The 13,982-nt window shown below is 41.0% G+C and overlaps 1 protein-coding gene across 2 annotated transcripts; it reads right to left on the minus strand.

Moving 5' to 3' along the window:
- Positions 1-390: 390 nt before the first annotated feature.
- On the minus strand, positions 391-11,429 carry TLR4 (toll like receptor 4). Of its 2 annotated transcripts, XM_047830405.1 has the most exons (3): positions 11,038-11,429; positions 6,507-6,673; positions 391-3,224 (listed from the first exon to the last, which is right to left on the minus strand). In XM_047830405.1, exons 1-3 carry the CDS (start codon positions 11,128-11,130, stop codon positions 983-985), a joined length of 2,502 nt encoding a protein of 833 aa, XP_047686361.1. In that variant the 5' UTR covers positions 11,131-11,429; the 3' UTR covers positions 391-982. The 2 variants fall into 2 exon arrangements, with proteins under 2 accessions (XP_047686361.1, XP_047686362.1); XM_047830406.1 differs by lacking the exon at positions 6,507-6,673.
- Between the last annotated feature and the right edge of the window lie 2,553 nt (positions 11,430-13,982).

Genomic DNA, 13,982 nt, shown 5'->3' on the forward strand with positions numbered 1-13,982 from the left:
ATCAAAAAATGACCTCCTGCGGCCATCCCATTTCTTGGCCTGCCCTTAGCCTGAATTGCACTTTATAAGACCAGGAATTTGGACTTGTCCCTCTCTCTTACAAAAAGTGCCACTTTAAACAAAATCATTGTAATGCTTCCTTCATGACAGTCATAACGTAGTAGTTAATAACTTTAGAGTGACATCAAGCGACAAAGTGATGGAGTGAATTTCACATATTTTCTTGAATGATAGTGCTTAAATATGGAAATTTCTAGCATGTCTCTAAAAGCCTTATTTATGGTAAGAGTTTATAGAGAAGAAATGAAAAATGAGAAGTAGATTTATAGAAACAAAAATATATCAGGCACAGTTAGTTAATATTTAGAACATACAAAAGAAAGACCAGGATGTTTGTGGATATGTATTACTCAGATTTCCTTCGGAATTAGTTACAGACTTTAGCCTATGTAAGGAAACAGGTTGAAATTGGAGGGGAGGTGGTCTCAATCAGGAGCCTTCTGAGTTATCAAGTGGAATTTAAATTGCATTCAATAGAAAAGGGAAAAGTGAGTAAAGACCTCATTCAGTTAAATTTAAGCTGGCTAAAATGTAAAACATGAGGTAGTTTCCATTCAGAAGACTCAGGTGAAGAACTATACCTTCTTCTGATTTCACTAGGGCCCAGGGTCTTAGGTCTAATTCAGTTTGATGGGGTAAGTGTTGAGTTGACTTTCCCTGCCATGGACTCCTTAGCTGATTTGGTTGAAACATCCACCTGGAGATTCTGTAATTTAGCACAGTACTTACTCCCCCTGCACTGTAAACCCCATGAGGTCAGCAGTCCTGGGTTCCTCGGGCACCACTGAATCATCTGCCCTTGGCACAGCGTCAGGTATGTCACAGCATTTAATTCTCATCTAGTGAATGAAGATACTGGGTCAAGCTGGGCAAGAAGCACTGCAGGAGTGTTTCCTCCTCAGGCAGAGGTCACTCTTCCACGCTAGCTGCCTTCTGCATCTGCCATTCCTTCCGGACTGCGTGGTTTACCATCCAGCAAGGCTTTTCTGAGTCGTCTCCAGAAGATGTGCCTCCCCAGGACACTGTCCTCCCACTCCAGGTAGGTGTTCCTGTTGAGAAGGCGATACAGCTCCACCTGCTGCCGCAGCAGGGACTTCTCCAACTTCTGCAGGACGATGAAGATGATGCCGGCACGGCTGCTCAGAAACTGCCAAGTCTGGGCAATCTCATACTCAAAGATGCACCATCGACTCTGGATAAAGTGCTGGGACACCACGACGATAACCTTCCGGCTTTTATGGAAACCTTCCTGGATGATGTTGGCGGCGATGGCCACACCAGGAATAAAGTCTCTGTAGTGAAGGCAGAGCTGAAAAGGGGGCACCCCCTCCTCCAAGTTCTTTACCAATTCATTCCTCACCCAATCTTCATCCTGGCTTGAGTAGATAACGAAGGCGTCATAGGTGCTTTCACCTCTGCTATACTTTTTACAGCCAGCAAGAAGCATCAGGTGGAAATAGAACTTATACACCAGAACCACCACCAGAGAAACCAAGAGTACAGTGAAAACCGACACAGTAATGATGGTCTTTCTCACCTGACAGGTAGCATTCCTAAAATTCAGCATGGGCATGCCCTGCATGTCCAAAGGTTTTGCACACACCATCTGTTCAACTTCCACCAAGAGCTGCCTCTGGTCCTTGACCCACTGCAGGAAACTCTGGTGTTCACAAACACAGGCAAAATCATTCCGAGTAAGATTTAAGGAAGATAGATTACTTGGAAAATGCCATAGTTCTTGCTCCTTAGAGGCCACTATACGATTAAAACTGCAGTCCAGAGTCTGGAGGGAGTGAAGAGGTTCATAAGGAAGTGTATCCAATGATAAGAGGTGGTTGTGACTCATATTTAGCAACTGAAGTTTAGGGAGTGAGTTAAATGCCACTTGGGACACCTGTTCCAGCTGACAATCAGAGAGGTCTAGAATGGTCAAGTTAGTCAGCTCCATGAAAATATTTGGAAGGAAGTTGTCCTGGAAAGAATTGCCAGCCATTTTTAAGATTTGGAGGCTGATCAAGCCATTGAAGATGCCATGGAAGGCAACTTGGGTGTGAGTGTAAGAAATATCAAGGTAACGGAGGTTTTTGAGGGGTAGGAATACTGAAAAATCACTGACCTGTTTCAAACTGGAATGCTGGAAGTCTAGATATTCTAACTGTTCTAAGCCCAAGAAGTTTGAACTTATGGTAATAATATTGTTGAAGCTTAGATCTAAATGCTTCAGTCTGGTTGTCCCCAAATCTCTCTCAGAACAGCAACTCTTGAAACTAAAGTCATTTCTACTGAGATCTAGAAACTCAAGGCTTTCCAACTTAACCTGAGTAAAAGTGTTCCCAACTTCGTTGGCAGAGAAAACAAGCTCCTTGAGAGAGTCCAGCTTCCATGTGGGAAATTGTTCAAATTCACAGTTAACCAATTCTAACCGTTGCCATCCGAGATTTTTAGGGAGCTGTTTTAGCCCGTTGAAATACAGATGCACCAGAGAAATGGTAGAAACGTTTGCCAAACAATTAAATGAGTCAATAGCATCCTCTGAGAACTTGTCAAAGTATGCTATCCGGAATTTTTCTATGATCAAATTGCACAGTCCCTCCAGGATAGATTTGTCAAATCTTTCCAAGTTCCTTTCATTTTTAAATTCTCCCAGAACCAACTGATGGATCTGTAAACCTGCCAGACCTTGAATAGAAGCTTTCATTACATCTGTACTATTAAAATTACTTCTCAAAGTCAGTTCACGGAGCTTAACTTCTTTAAAGGCACCTGGTTGGATAAAGTCTAAAGGGTTGAGGGACAAGTCTAAAGAAAGGTTGAGTAGAGGCTTTTGATGTAGAACCTGTAAGTCTTTAGGATAAATATTTTGGATCTTGTTATTGGAAAGATCCAAATACTCAAGGTTGGGCATGTTAGAAAAATATTCAGGTAATTTGAAGGAATGGATAAGATTGTGAGCCACATTAAGCTCCTTCAACGTTTTGAGATGTCCAATGGGGAAGTCCTCTAGAGATGCTACATTTGTCTCCACAGCCACCAGCGTCTGTAAACTTGATAGTCCAGAAAAAGCTCCTGGGAATAACCTCTGGATAGGATTTCCTGTCAATATCAAGGTGGAGAGGTGGTTTAGGCCCTGATATGCATCATCTTCAATTATTTGAATTTCACACCTACAGGGAAAAGAGATACAGATTATATAATATTTCTGCTGAATCAAAACTCAAAATGGAGTAACCACCCCAGTCACCTAGCTCTTCACACAGATGTGACATGCCATATGATCTATGCCATCGACAAAGACATGAAGCAGGACAGATCATGACACGAGCAAATAAGAAAACCCACAGATGCAGTATTATTACGCTGGACACAATGACAAACTCTTTTTAGCACACTAGGCACACGTGCTAAGCAGAGGCAACACATCCATCAGAAAGAAGTCAGTTAAAGATCAATAATTGGGATACGTGAAGACTGTATGGCTGATGGAGTATGTAACCACCTTGGATTAACTTTAGCTATTTCCTGCCATACATAATTGTGATTGTCCATCAGATTGGCACAGATGATATGGATAGCTGTTAGTTGTTAGGCATGCTAAATAACCGGTCAATGTCAATTTTAAAGACATAAAAAATTACACATTTGTGTTACCCTCAATGTCTATGCACAGTTCTCCATGTATGATAGCTAGATATTTGAAAGTTGTGGTTATCACAGGTAAATGTTAGTAGTAACAGGTGATGGGAGTGAGTTGTATGGAAGAAAAGGAAAGTACACTATGAAACCTTATATGGAAGGAATGTACCTAGACAGGGAGGACCAGAGCAGGCTTCCATGAGAGCACTTAAATTGAAACCTGAAAGATGAGTAAGGATTACCAAGAAAAGGAAGTGAGTCTGAGGTAGGCAACAGCCACGATACATGGAGGAACCATAAGAAACTGCTTCTGTGTCTGGAGTACAGAGAGGGAAGTGAAGGAGTGTGAGACGAACTTGTGGAGAAAGGAGGATACAAAGCAAAGGCTTCAAGACTGGATAAAGGATTTTGAATTTTATCTCCAGAGAAATGGAAGCCATGCTGTATACAGTGTTCATAGAGGTGTCCTACAGACAAGGTTCTTATCCAGCCAATGAATGGCAAGTCAATGGTAAACACCTGCCAGTCCTACAAGTGCATGACAGTTACAATTTGCAAGTGAGTTATTTCCTAGTCCAACCTGAATCACGTTAACAATTTCTCCACTTGTCCTATCCCCTCCATGTGGGTCATGGGTAATCAAAGCATTTTGGCCCAAGCTTTTGTTATCGATTGGTAATTCAATAGAAGGTGGAAGGTGCTATAGAAAGAATACTGGAAAAGTGGGCAAGATATCTTGGCTCTGGTGTCTTTGATGTCCTCTCTCTCATATCACATGATTTTGGAAACTTCCTCTCCGGACCTCAGTTATCACCTTTCTAAATGAGGCAGCTAAACTTGATTATTTCTCAAGTTACTTTCAGTTATAGGATGTTGTAACCTATAAACTTATGTATATTGCTGTGTGCATCAGATGACTGGAGAGGTCTTGCTGTTGCTCTGTCTCATCAAAGGGGGCTCATCACTTTAGAGAAACAGAGCATTAAGATGAAGAGAACATTTAACTTGGAAGCAGGAGATGTGACTATGAATCTCTGCTGCAGCAAGCTCTGCAAAACATAGAGAGTGAATGTAGATAGATTACTTAAACTCTCTGTACTTCAGTTTCCTTGTCCAAAAAAGCAAATACACGTGTCAATAGGTTTCCATAAGAATAACAGGGTGCCTGGTCTATTATAAAGCATCCTAGAGGACTAGTTGAATCACTATATGTGAACATTGTGAAGGGATATGAGAAGGGAAAGGATATCTACAATACTATGTTTGTCCTTGCCCTAAACCGTAATCAAGAGAGAGAGAGAGAGCTGGCCTCTCTTGAGGCACATAGTTAAGGCCTCTGAGAAAAGTTCCTTAAGTATTCCTTATAAAACACATGGTCTGATGAGAAACTACTTCTTGCTTTAAAAAAGGGGAGGGGAGATCTGTTTATCTTAATTATAGTTCTTGAAAAAGTCTTATTCAGAAAAATGAAATTCAGAAACTAATGAAGTGCTATAACAATAGTAATATTTTTATTCTTACAAAGTCTGCCTTATAAGGTTTTTAATATATATGCATGTTAACATACACGATCACATTTAGCCCTGTGTGGTCAGTTTCATCATTTCTGTTTCACAGATCAGAATACTGAGACTCAGGGAGATCAAGTGACATGCCTCAGTCCATGTGGCTGTAAATGTTGGAGGAAGATCTGGCTCAGGTCTTCTGAGCCCCACAGAGCTCTCTCCTCAACCCCCACTGCCTTTCAAAACGCTCCATTCCCTCTTTGTTATACACTTTCACTGTCCAAGTTAGAGTAAAAAACATCAGGTGTCCCCTCTTCTTTCTATATAAAGATCTGCTCTAAAGAAGGTTTTCATGCTATGGTCTTAGAATTTATTAAAAGTTTCTATAATAAATAGCCATATATATAAATGCTTCTGCATTTTCCCCAAACTCTTATATAGAATATGATCCATTATCTAGTATATTTTAAAGTAAGGCCCTAATGATGAAAATGATTTTAGAATCCAATTCTCTCCCCAAAATAATGATAATAATTTCACCTGCCCTAATAAATGTTACATTTCCCTGAATCAGAAAAGAAAAATCTTAGTCACTGTTCTTTCTTACAGCAGATATTTTTCTTTGATCTTGTCATCTTTCTTCTTGGGTTACTTATATCTTCCTATTTCCCTATCTCTGTCACACTTTCAATATTCTAGATATTTTTTTGAATCCTACTCAGTTCATGAAATCTGTCTTGATTACCCACTGCAGAGAAGGCCTCTCTTTTGAACGACACAACATTTTGCCTCTAATTTGCACATAGCTTATCACTTACTGGTGTGTATTCCCATGCTTATCTCAGGTTCAAAAATCCCAAATCAGAATCAAGTAACATTTATTGAATGCCTACTATGGGCCTAACATCATGCTCAGGATTTTAATATGTTACTTCATTCAAGTGTGTATGCCCTCTTTAATAGCTGGAGTTGTATATATCAATAAACTTTTATTTCCTAGTAGACTCTATACTATATAGCAAATAGTACTCAATAAATATCTGCTGGTGAAAGAGTTTGAGTCAGTTTTCTCCCCTGTCCTAAAATCGAAAGATAGAACTGTTCTTAGAAATTGTCTTGTCCAGGTACTCATTTCACAGATGAGGCAACTGAGACCTGGAGAAAGGAAGGGGCTTGCCCAAAGTTATACAGCAAATAAGATACCTGTTGAATGACTAAGTGAATAAAGAGGAGACTCCTGACATAAGAACGAAATGATAGAACAATGAGCATTTCACCTTGTGCTGTGTGTAAAATCTCAGTCATTACCTGGATAAATCCAGCACCTGCAGTTCTGGGAAGTTGGAGAAACTATGGCTGCCTAAATTTCTCAGGGGGTTAAAGCTCATGTCCAGGTCCTTGGTTGATGAGGGGATGTTGTCAGGGATTTTGTGAAGATTCAGGTCCATGCATTGGTAAGTAATGTTAGGAACCACCTGCAATGATCACATATTAGATACAGTGTCTTAATACATGCACCTCAATGGACTGCCCTCTCCACACCCTTCTCCTAGGCCAGACCCATGGAGACCTCCTGGACTGGGGCCATCCAACCATCTTTCATCCATCAATCCATCCATCCATCCATCCATCCATCCATCCATCCATCCACTCATTCATGCATTCATTTATCCACTCACTTTATAAAATCTCTTACTCTAGATTTGGAAGGGGAGAGAACTTCCTATGTCCTGTTTTCTAACCTCTGCTATCACAATGGCAGCATTTAGGGAGAAGCAAGGGAATCAACTGCTGAAAGGCTAAGGCTCTGGAGTCCAGAAGCCCTGAGTTTCACCCCAGTGTTCCATGGGATTTGGGGCAAAACCTTTTTTACACCAAGTACCCCACAATTGTATACAGCCTCAAGGAGACTATCAGTTCAGGTGCCTGGACTTCATAGTCATAACTCAATTTTTGCCAGTTGCATTCTCTCTTTTGGCTGATTGACCTTTGAGTAGGTAACACAGACATGGGGAAAAATCCTTCAGATGCTTGGACTTCAGTGGTGTAACGTAGCAAATAAGGCCAGGTACTTTATGCTCCCTTGGTTCCTATGCTTGTTTCCAGCATATTTCCCAAATTCTTTGTAGGCCTTGTTCTCTAACTTCCCATTTAATTTCTGAATTCTCTGATTTATTCAACAAAATTTCTTGCTTAAGCCAGCTAATTTTGGTTTTCTGTTTAAAACCAAACCAAAATAGAATCTGTTAAAAGGATTAAATGAAATAAGGTATTTGAAGAGATTATCCCAAAGCCTATTACAGTGTAAATGATCAATACATGTTAACATTTATTGTTATTAGTTATTATTAATCCCCTACCATATGTGGGCCTATTTCTTATATGTTATATACTTTAATCTTCAAATAAACCTTTTAAAGAAGAAGAAGTCAGAGTGATGGAATAATCTGCATAAGGTCTTACAGGTCACATGTGCAGCTCTTCACTTCATCGATGGACATGTCTCTGGAAATGCTATCCCCTGTAGGAGCTTCCCAGACCATACTGTCTCATAGAGGATGGTACCAGGCATCCTTCCCTTACGCTCTGTCATCTGCCTTCTCAGGGTGTATCACCATCTAACATTACACTGTCTATGTGATTGTACCATGTGTCTTGTTCATTACCCTCACTACATTGTAAGCTTTGATATTCTTGCCCTCTGCTATGTCTCCAGCACTCACAGTTGTGCCTGGCAAATGGTGAATGCTCACTCAGTATTTATTGACTAAATGAGAGAATACCTGATTGAATGAAGATTTGCTTTAATCCAAATTGTAGCCATTTTATCTAAGTGCTACGGACAGTACAAAGACCAGTGTGAAATGGCTCCAGACTTCAAGGAGCTTACAATCTAGAGGAAGAGCTAAGATAGGAACACAACTCACACTAGTGTAATGGACCGTAAACCAGGCCTGGAAATTTCTTTTCCCCAAAATAGTTCCTTTGGCACATAAGTGGTAGAGGTCAATTCTGGATCCAGGGATTATAGAAGGCCTCTGAGAATGAGAAGGTTTCAAGGTGGGTCTTCAAGGATGAGCAAGATTTGGATATGTGGAAAGAGAAAGAAGAAGAGAATAATGTAAGCAAGAAAAGGATGGAAACTGTTTCAGAGCGGCTGGTCCATAGTGGGAGAAATGGATCCTAATCCAGTGGGGAAGATAGAGCCCTGTGGCAGTATTTTTAATCATCTAAAATATGTAAGTTGAGCAATTTCTATGTGCTAGGTACTGGGTATAGTCTAAGCTTTGACAGTAGGCATTTCTTGTAATTCAGGTGTCTGGTTTAAGCTTTAATTGGGGGAGGCATCAGCTTCGAAGAGGGCTAAGATAAACACAACACCAGCCACATGACTAGATAGAGCCAGGACTTCTTCCCCCACTGAGCCTTCTTTTTTTCCCCCCTCTACCTCCTCCCTTTAACTCCCTGCTGTTATGTTTTAAATTCACCACTAAGAAGGGAGCCAGGGAAACCCTAAGGCCCCGTTGTCAACCCCAGTAAAACAGAACCCCACATGCTTGAGCAGTTTTTCTCTCTACCCTCAATATTGAGGCCACATGTGTGGCCCTACATGTGCTATATAATTTCCAGGTCTTATAAGTTATAAATTTTTAGTTTTTCAAAGTTTCCAGATGGTTATTGCTGAAAGGTACCTTACAATCCGAAAGAACCACAAGGGCTGGTCCAACCCAACATTGGTTATTGATAGACTGAGACCAGCACAAAATGCTGGGATATAGTGATAAATAAAATCAGCAATGTTATCCTTCACTTACAGATTCCATTTTAAAAGAACGGAAAAATAGTGAACAAATACACAAAAAGTATTTAATGATGTGCTATAAAAAGTAAATCGTCATAGAGATTAGAGGCAAATATGGGGCATAGGGAGTTCTACATGAGGTGATCAAGGAACACTTCCAAGAGGAGGTGACATTTTAGCAGAAATATGAAGTGAGGGATTAAGTCATGATGATAACTAAAACTGCACTTTCCATCATGGTAGCCACTAGTTACACATGGCTATTGAGGATGAGAAACAGTCTAAATTGAGAGGTATATTAAATGTAAAATACATACTAAATCTCAAACACTCTGTGCCACAGAAAGGCTGTGAAATATTTTATTAATAGTTTAGTATATATTACATTTTCAAATAATATTTTGAATATATTGGGTTAAATAAAAATATTAAAATCAGATTTATCAGTTTTTATTTTTTCAAAGTGGCTATCAGAAATTTTAAAGCTACATTTTAAACTTAGTTAGCTACAATTTAGTTAAGTACAACTTTGGCTAAATTTAGTTGGTTACATTTATTGTTTAAATAAGATGATGTGACCCACATGATATTGCCTTTGGGCAGCACTGATTTAGGAGCAAAGCATTCTAGCTAGAGGAAGCCAGTGCAAAGGCCGTGGGGTAGCAAACTGTCCTAATAGCACTCAAAAGTTATCACAAGTTGTTAAGAGGGCAATTTGTTGGAACTGAGACTTAGGCAAAACAACAAATAAACAAACAAAAATGTGCAGAGTTAATTAGAGTGGGGGACTCCAGAGGCACGAGACCAGTCACTATCCAAGACTCAAGGCCAGGAAAACTGAGGACCTGCCCTAGGGTGGCACTTAGGGGATAGGCAGGGTTGGACAGGTTTTGGAGACTGAGAATATGGGGTGTGGGAAAAGGGAAGGTGTGATTTTATCTAGTGGTGACTTTGATTAGAGGACCATCCCCATTAACCTAACAGCAGGAGGGACACAGAGGAGATAAGGAGTAGGGCTCTGGGCAGGAAATTGGAGGAAGGGAAGACTTTGAAATGACAAATTTGTCTTTGTTACATATGGTATGTATTTCCCCCATGGTATTTCCGCCATGCCCTCAATCTCTGCACACCACTGGTTATGCTTTTCTTGAGTTTCTGACCCTGTCACACATTAAATCCCAGGACATTCTCTTGGTTATTGGGTCCTACCATGGGCTCCCAAAGCACTTGTGAAAGTCCATGCACAGGGTGGGGAGGGACAAAAGAGATCCATCATGAATGAGATTATGCAAAAGTCGGTTGGTATTTCACAAAGAAAGAAGCCATTGCATTAGCTGTCATTTTATATGGTTCTTTCTTCCCCCACCCCTTGTATCTTTGTTTCTCATTTTCCATTTGCCTTCATTTCTCTTTCTCCCCTTTTCTTTTCTAAACTCCTTTCTTTTCATCCTTTGGAACCAGGGCTAGATCCACAAGTCTGAAATCCACTTAGAAAGTTCTCCCTGTTAAGAGAAAACACACACACACACACACACCCACACACACACCCCACACACACACACTCACACACTCCTTCCTGAGATTGAAAGGGGTGAAGTGAGTGCTTGAAGCTGAGAGTACAGACCACTAGCAGAAGGAAATGACAGGAAGCAGACTTCTTACAGCTCTCTGTTTAAGCGGGTATTATTATAATGCTTTCATAGATGTGAAAACTAGCTTCAGAGAGGTTTAATAACTTCTTCAAGATCACACAGCCCAGAAGTCAAAGAACAGTGATTTTAAGCAGATCTGACCTAAAGCCCCCATTAGCACTTAAAGTCCTGAATGGGACATGACCCATGGGCTACCTGTTGGTGCCATGGAACCATGAATTGTTTGGTCCCTGTGCCTTCTCAAGTCCTTAAGGTAATTTGACTCTTTTTTGCAAATGAAATTCGGCAACTAGCAGGGGATCCACAGTGGGAAGTTCTGGGCAGAGAGCAGTTTTTCAGAAGCAAGACAAATCTCATAGGAGATGAGCTGACACTAACCACGTACCTCCACACAAGGGTCCCAGCTCTCAGGTCTCAGGCAGGAGAGGAAGGCCATGGCTGGGATCAGAGTCCCAGCCAGGCGGGTAGGAGGCATCATTCTGGCATTTTCTGTATCCACAAATGGCTCGGTGAAACATGACACGCTGTATCCGCCTGCTGGTGTGGCCTCCGCCGCTTTCTCTCCCCTGCTCAGTGCCCTAGGACAATGACTGTATTCAAAGCAACGCTGCGTTCCGAGGCAAGAGGAAGTGAGAAAGGCAACCTTAGCATTCTGGGCTTTTGTTTCTCTAATATTTATGTCCCCAGTCACAGGAGGGGAAGTTAGAAGAAGAAGAAAATGTCTGCAGATCAGTGGTCCAAGTAACAGCAAGAGGAAGCTGACTTTGATCAGGGGAAGTCATCTGACCTCCTGGTTAGTGAACTTAGGAAAGCAATCAAACTGGTCAAACAGCCTGCGCAACAATCTAGGACATGGCTTTCCAGTTTCGTTTTAGTACAGGAAACTCACTGTATGTATTCATTTCCTAGGGCTACCGTGACAAATTACCACACACTGGGGTGGGGGTGGGGGGCTTCAAGGGCAGATGTTTATTTCCTCATGAAGTTCTGGAGCCTGGAAGTCTGAGATGGAGGTGTGGGCAGGGATGACGGCTCTTCAGGCTCTCTCCTCGGCATACAGGTGGCTGCCTTCACTTGCTCTTCCCTGTGTGTGTGTGTGTGTGTGTGTGTGTGTGTGTGTGTGTGTCTGTGTGTGTGTGTGTGTGTGTGTGTGTGTGTGTGTGTGTCTGTGTCCCAATTTCCCCTTCTTAAAAGGACATCAGTCATTTTGGATTAGGGTCCATCTATATGACTTCATTTTACCTTAATTACCTTTTTAAAGCTTCAGTCTCAAAACACAGTCACGTTCTGAGGGACTGGAGAACTTCACCATGGATTTTGAGGGGAATACAATTCAGCACGTAGCAACGTCAACTCTTGTGAAATCTTGTGAAGAAATTCACTTTTGTGAAACTGACTGAAAACACAGCTCCAGTGAACCACAGTTTGAAAGCCCAGCAATATTGGGAAGAGATTGGAATGAAGAATCAGATATACTGAAATCCAAACTGAGGCTGGGTGACTTAAGGATGGCCCCATGGCATTTGTCAGTCACTTCATACTACTGATCCTTAATTTCTGGTCTGCAAAATGGAATAATGCCTTTAATCAGAATCAAAGCTCGAATCTATGAAATTCACAAAAATCAAGCCATGGGACAGTAGTCCAATGATGCAAGCCACTAAGCCTTAGTTTTCTAGCCTTTGAAATGGAGATAAATCACATTTGTCTTACATGATCAACTTTAGTTAGTCTACATAAAATGTTTAGTCTAGTACATGCTTCATCAGTATATTCCATAAATTGGTAGCTATTATAATCATTAAAAATATATGGAAAATGGGGATAAAATAATACCTCAAAGTATTGCTATGGGATTAAATGAGTTGGCATTTGTTAAACTCTTAGAGCTGTATCTGGGATGTAGCAAGTGCGAGGCAAGTTTCTGTTAGACAAGAACATCGGTAAAAATGGGGGTATTGCTAGCATTGTGTCCTAGATAGCTCTACCAAGATGTCCTGCTGGCACCTCAAGTTCAACATCTCTAAAATCAAGCTCCGAGGGAGCATGTCATAGATGACTGAGCACAAACTCTTGCAGTCTTCTTCAACACAAGTATACAATTAAGCTAAAAATAGTCCCACTGTCAAACTTTTGCTTTGAGGATTGAGACTATGTAAAGATCATAGAGCAGTGCCTGGCACAGAGTAGGTGCTCAATAAAGAAGAATAGTTCTCTGAAATGTAAATAGCATTTCACTTCCACATAGTCATCCCAGAAGGAAATCGCTTTGACTTCCTCTTTTTTCTCATCAAATGCACATTAACTACATTTTCTTGTTTTCTGCATTTTTGTTGCTCTGCCTCCCGGCGTTGCTGGCTAGGATAGACTGTCCCTCCCAGGGCTAGACAGTCCTTTGACAGCAAGTGATTTGCTCTGGAGTTCACTTTTCATATACAAATGCACCAATCCTAGGCTTATACTTTGAATGCCTTTTCTGCCTGGCTTATATACTCTAGGAGGCAATTTTCTGCCTTAGATACCAGGTACCAGATACCTAGAGAAAGCATCTATACCCCATAGCTTCCTGAAATTATTTAAACTAGCCAAGTCTAAACCTGCTGGCCTTATGTTTTCTTGCCTTTCCTACTTCAGAAACTACAACCAAACCTCCTGCCTGTGTCTTCTGTTTGTTCTTTATGCCTCCTGACAGATGCTGGTGCTTCCACACGTGGCCCTGCATGGTGCAGCGTGTGGCCTTCCTCTTGGGAACTGTGAATAACAAACTAGATTTTCAATGGCAATCATCTCTTGATCTGTTGGTCTCACCACACCTGAATGATAAAACCTACACTTTAAAATAAAACATTCTACCATTTCCTAGAGATTTGATCTATAAAATAATTCTAAAATGTCAGTCTTCATTTCTATTAGCATTGCCATTGAATATATCCCTTGGCCTGGATTAGCGGAATACACTATTAACGGGTCTCTCAGGGACCAGGCTCATTTTTGCCAATGTCTTAACTCTTCTAATCCATCCCTTATCCTGAAAGCAAAGCAATGTTTCTAAAATGCAAATAAAATCACCTCATGTTAATAAGATTCTAATGTTGTGTATTGCCTAGACCTCATGCCTTATGCCTCTAACACCCACTAGACCCAGACACATCCAGACACACCCAGACACACACACACCCAGACACACACACACACACACACACACACACACACACACACACATTCTACCTTCTAAGAAACAAATGTGTGTTATTTCATGCCAGACAAAACAAGGTCTTGTTACTAGAACAAGACCCCATTAGTAGAACACAGCACTCAAGGGGATAGAGT

The sequence above is a fragment of the Prionailurus viverrinus genome, chromosome D4, assembly GCF_022837055.1.
Source record: "Prionailurus viverrinus isolate Anna chromosome D4, UM_Priviv_1.0, whole genome shotgun sequence".
NCBI lineage: Eukaryota > Metazoa > Chordata > Mammalia > Carnivora > Felidae > Prionailurus > Prionailurus viverrinus.

Excerpts from the sequence above, each read along its gene's own strand:
- TLR4 (XM_047830405.1), bottom strand. The coding sequence starts at position 11,130 with ATGATGCCTCCTACCCGCCTGGCTGGGACTCTGATCCCAGCCATGGCC. Across the intron at positions 6,674-11,037 it reads GCTGGGACCCTTGTGTGGAG|GTGGTTCCTAACATTACTTA; the intron begins GTACGTGGTTAG and ends TGATCATTGCAG. Across the intron at positions 3,225-6,506 it reads CAGGTGCTGGATTTATCCAG|GTGTGAAATTCAAATAATTG; the intron begins GTAATGACTGAG and ends TTTTCCCTGTAG.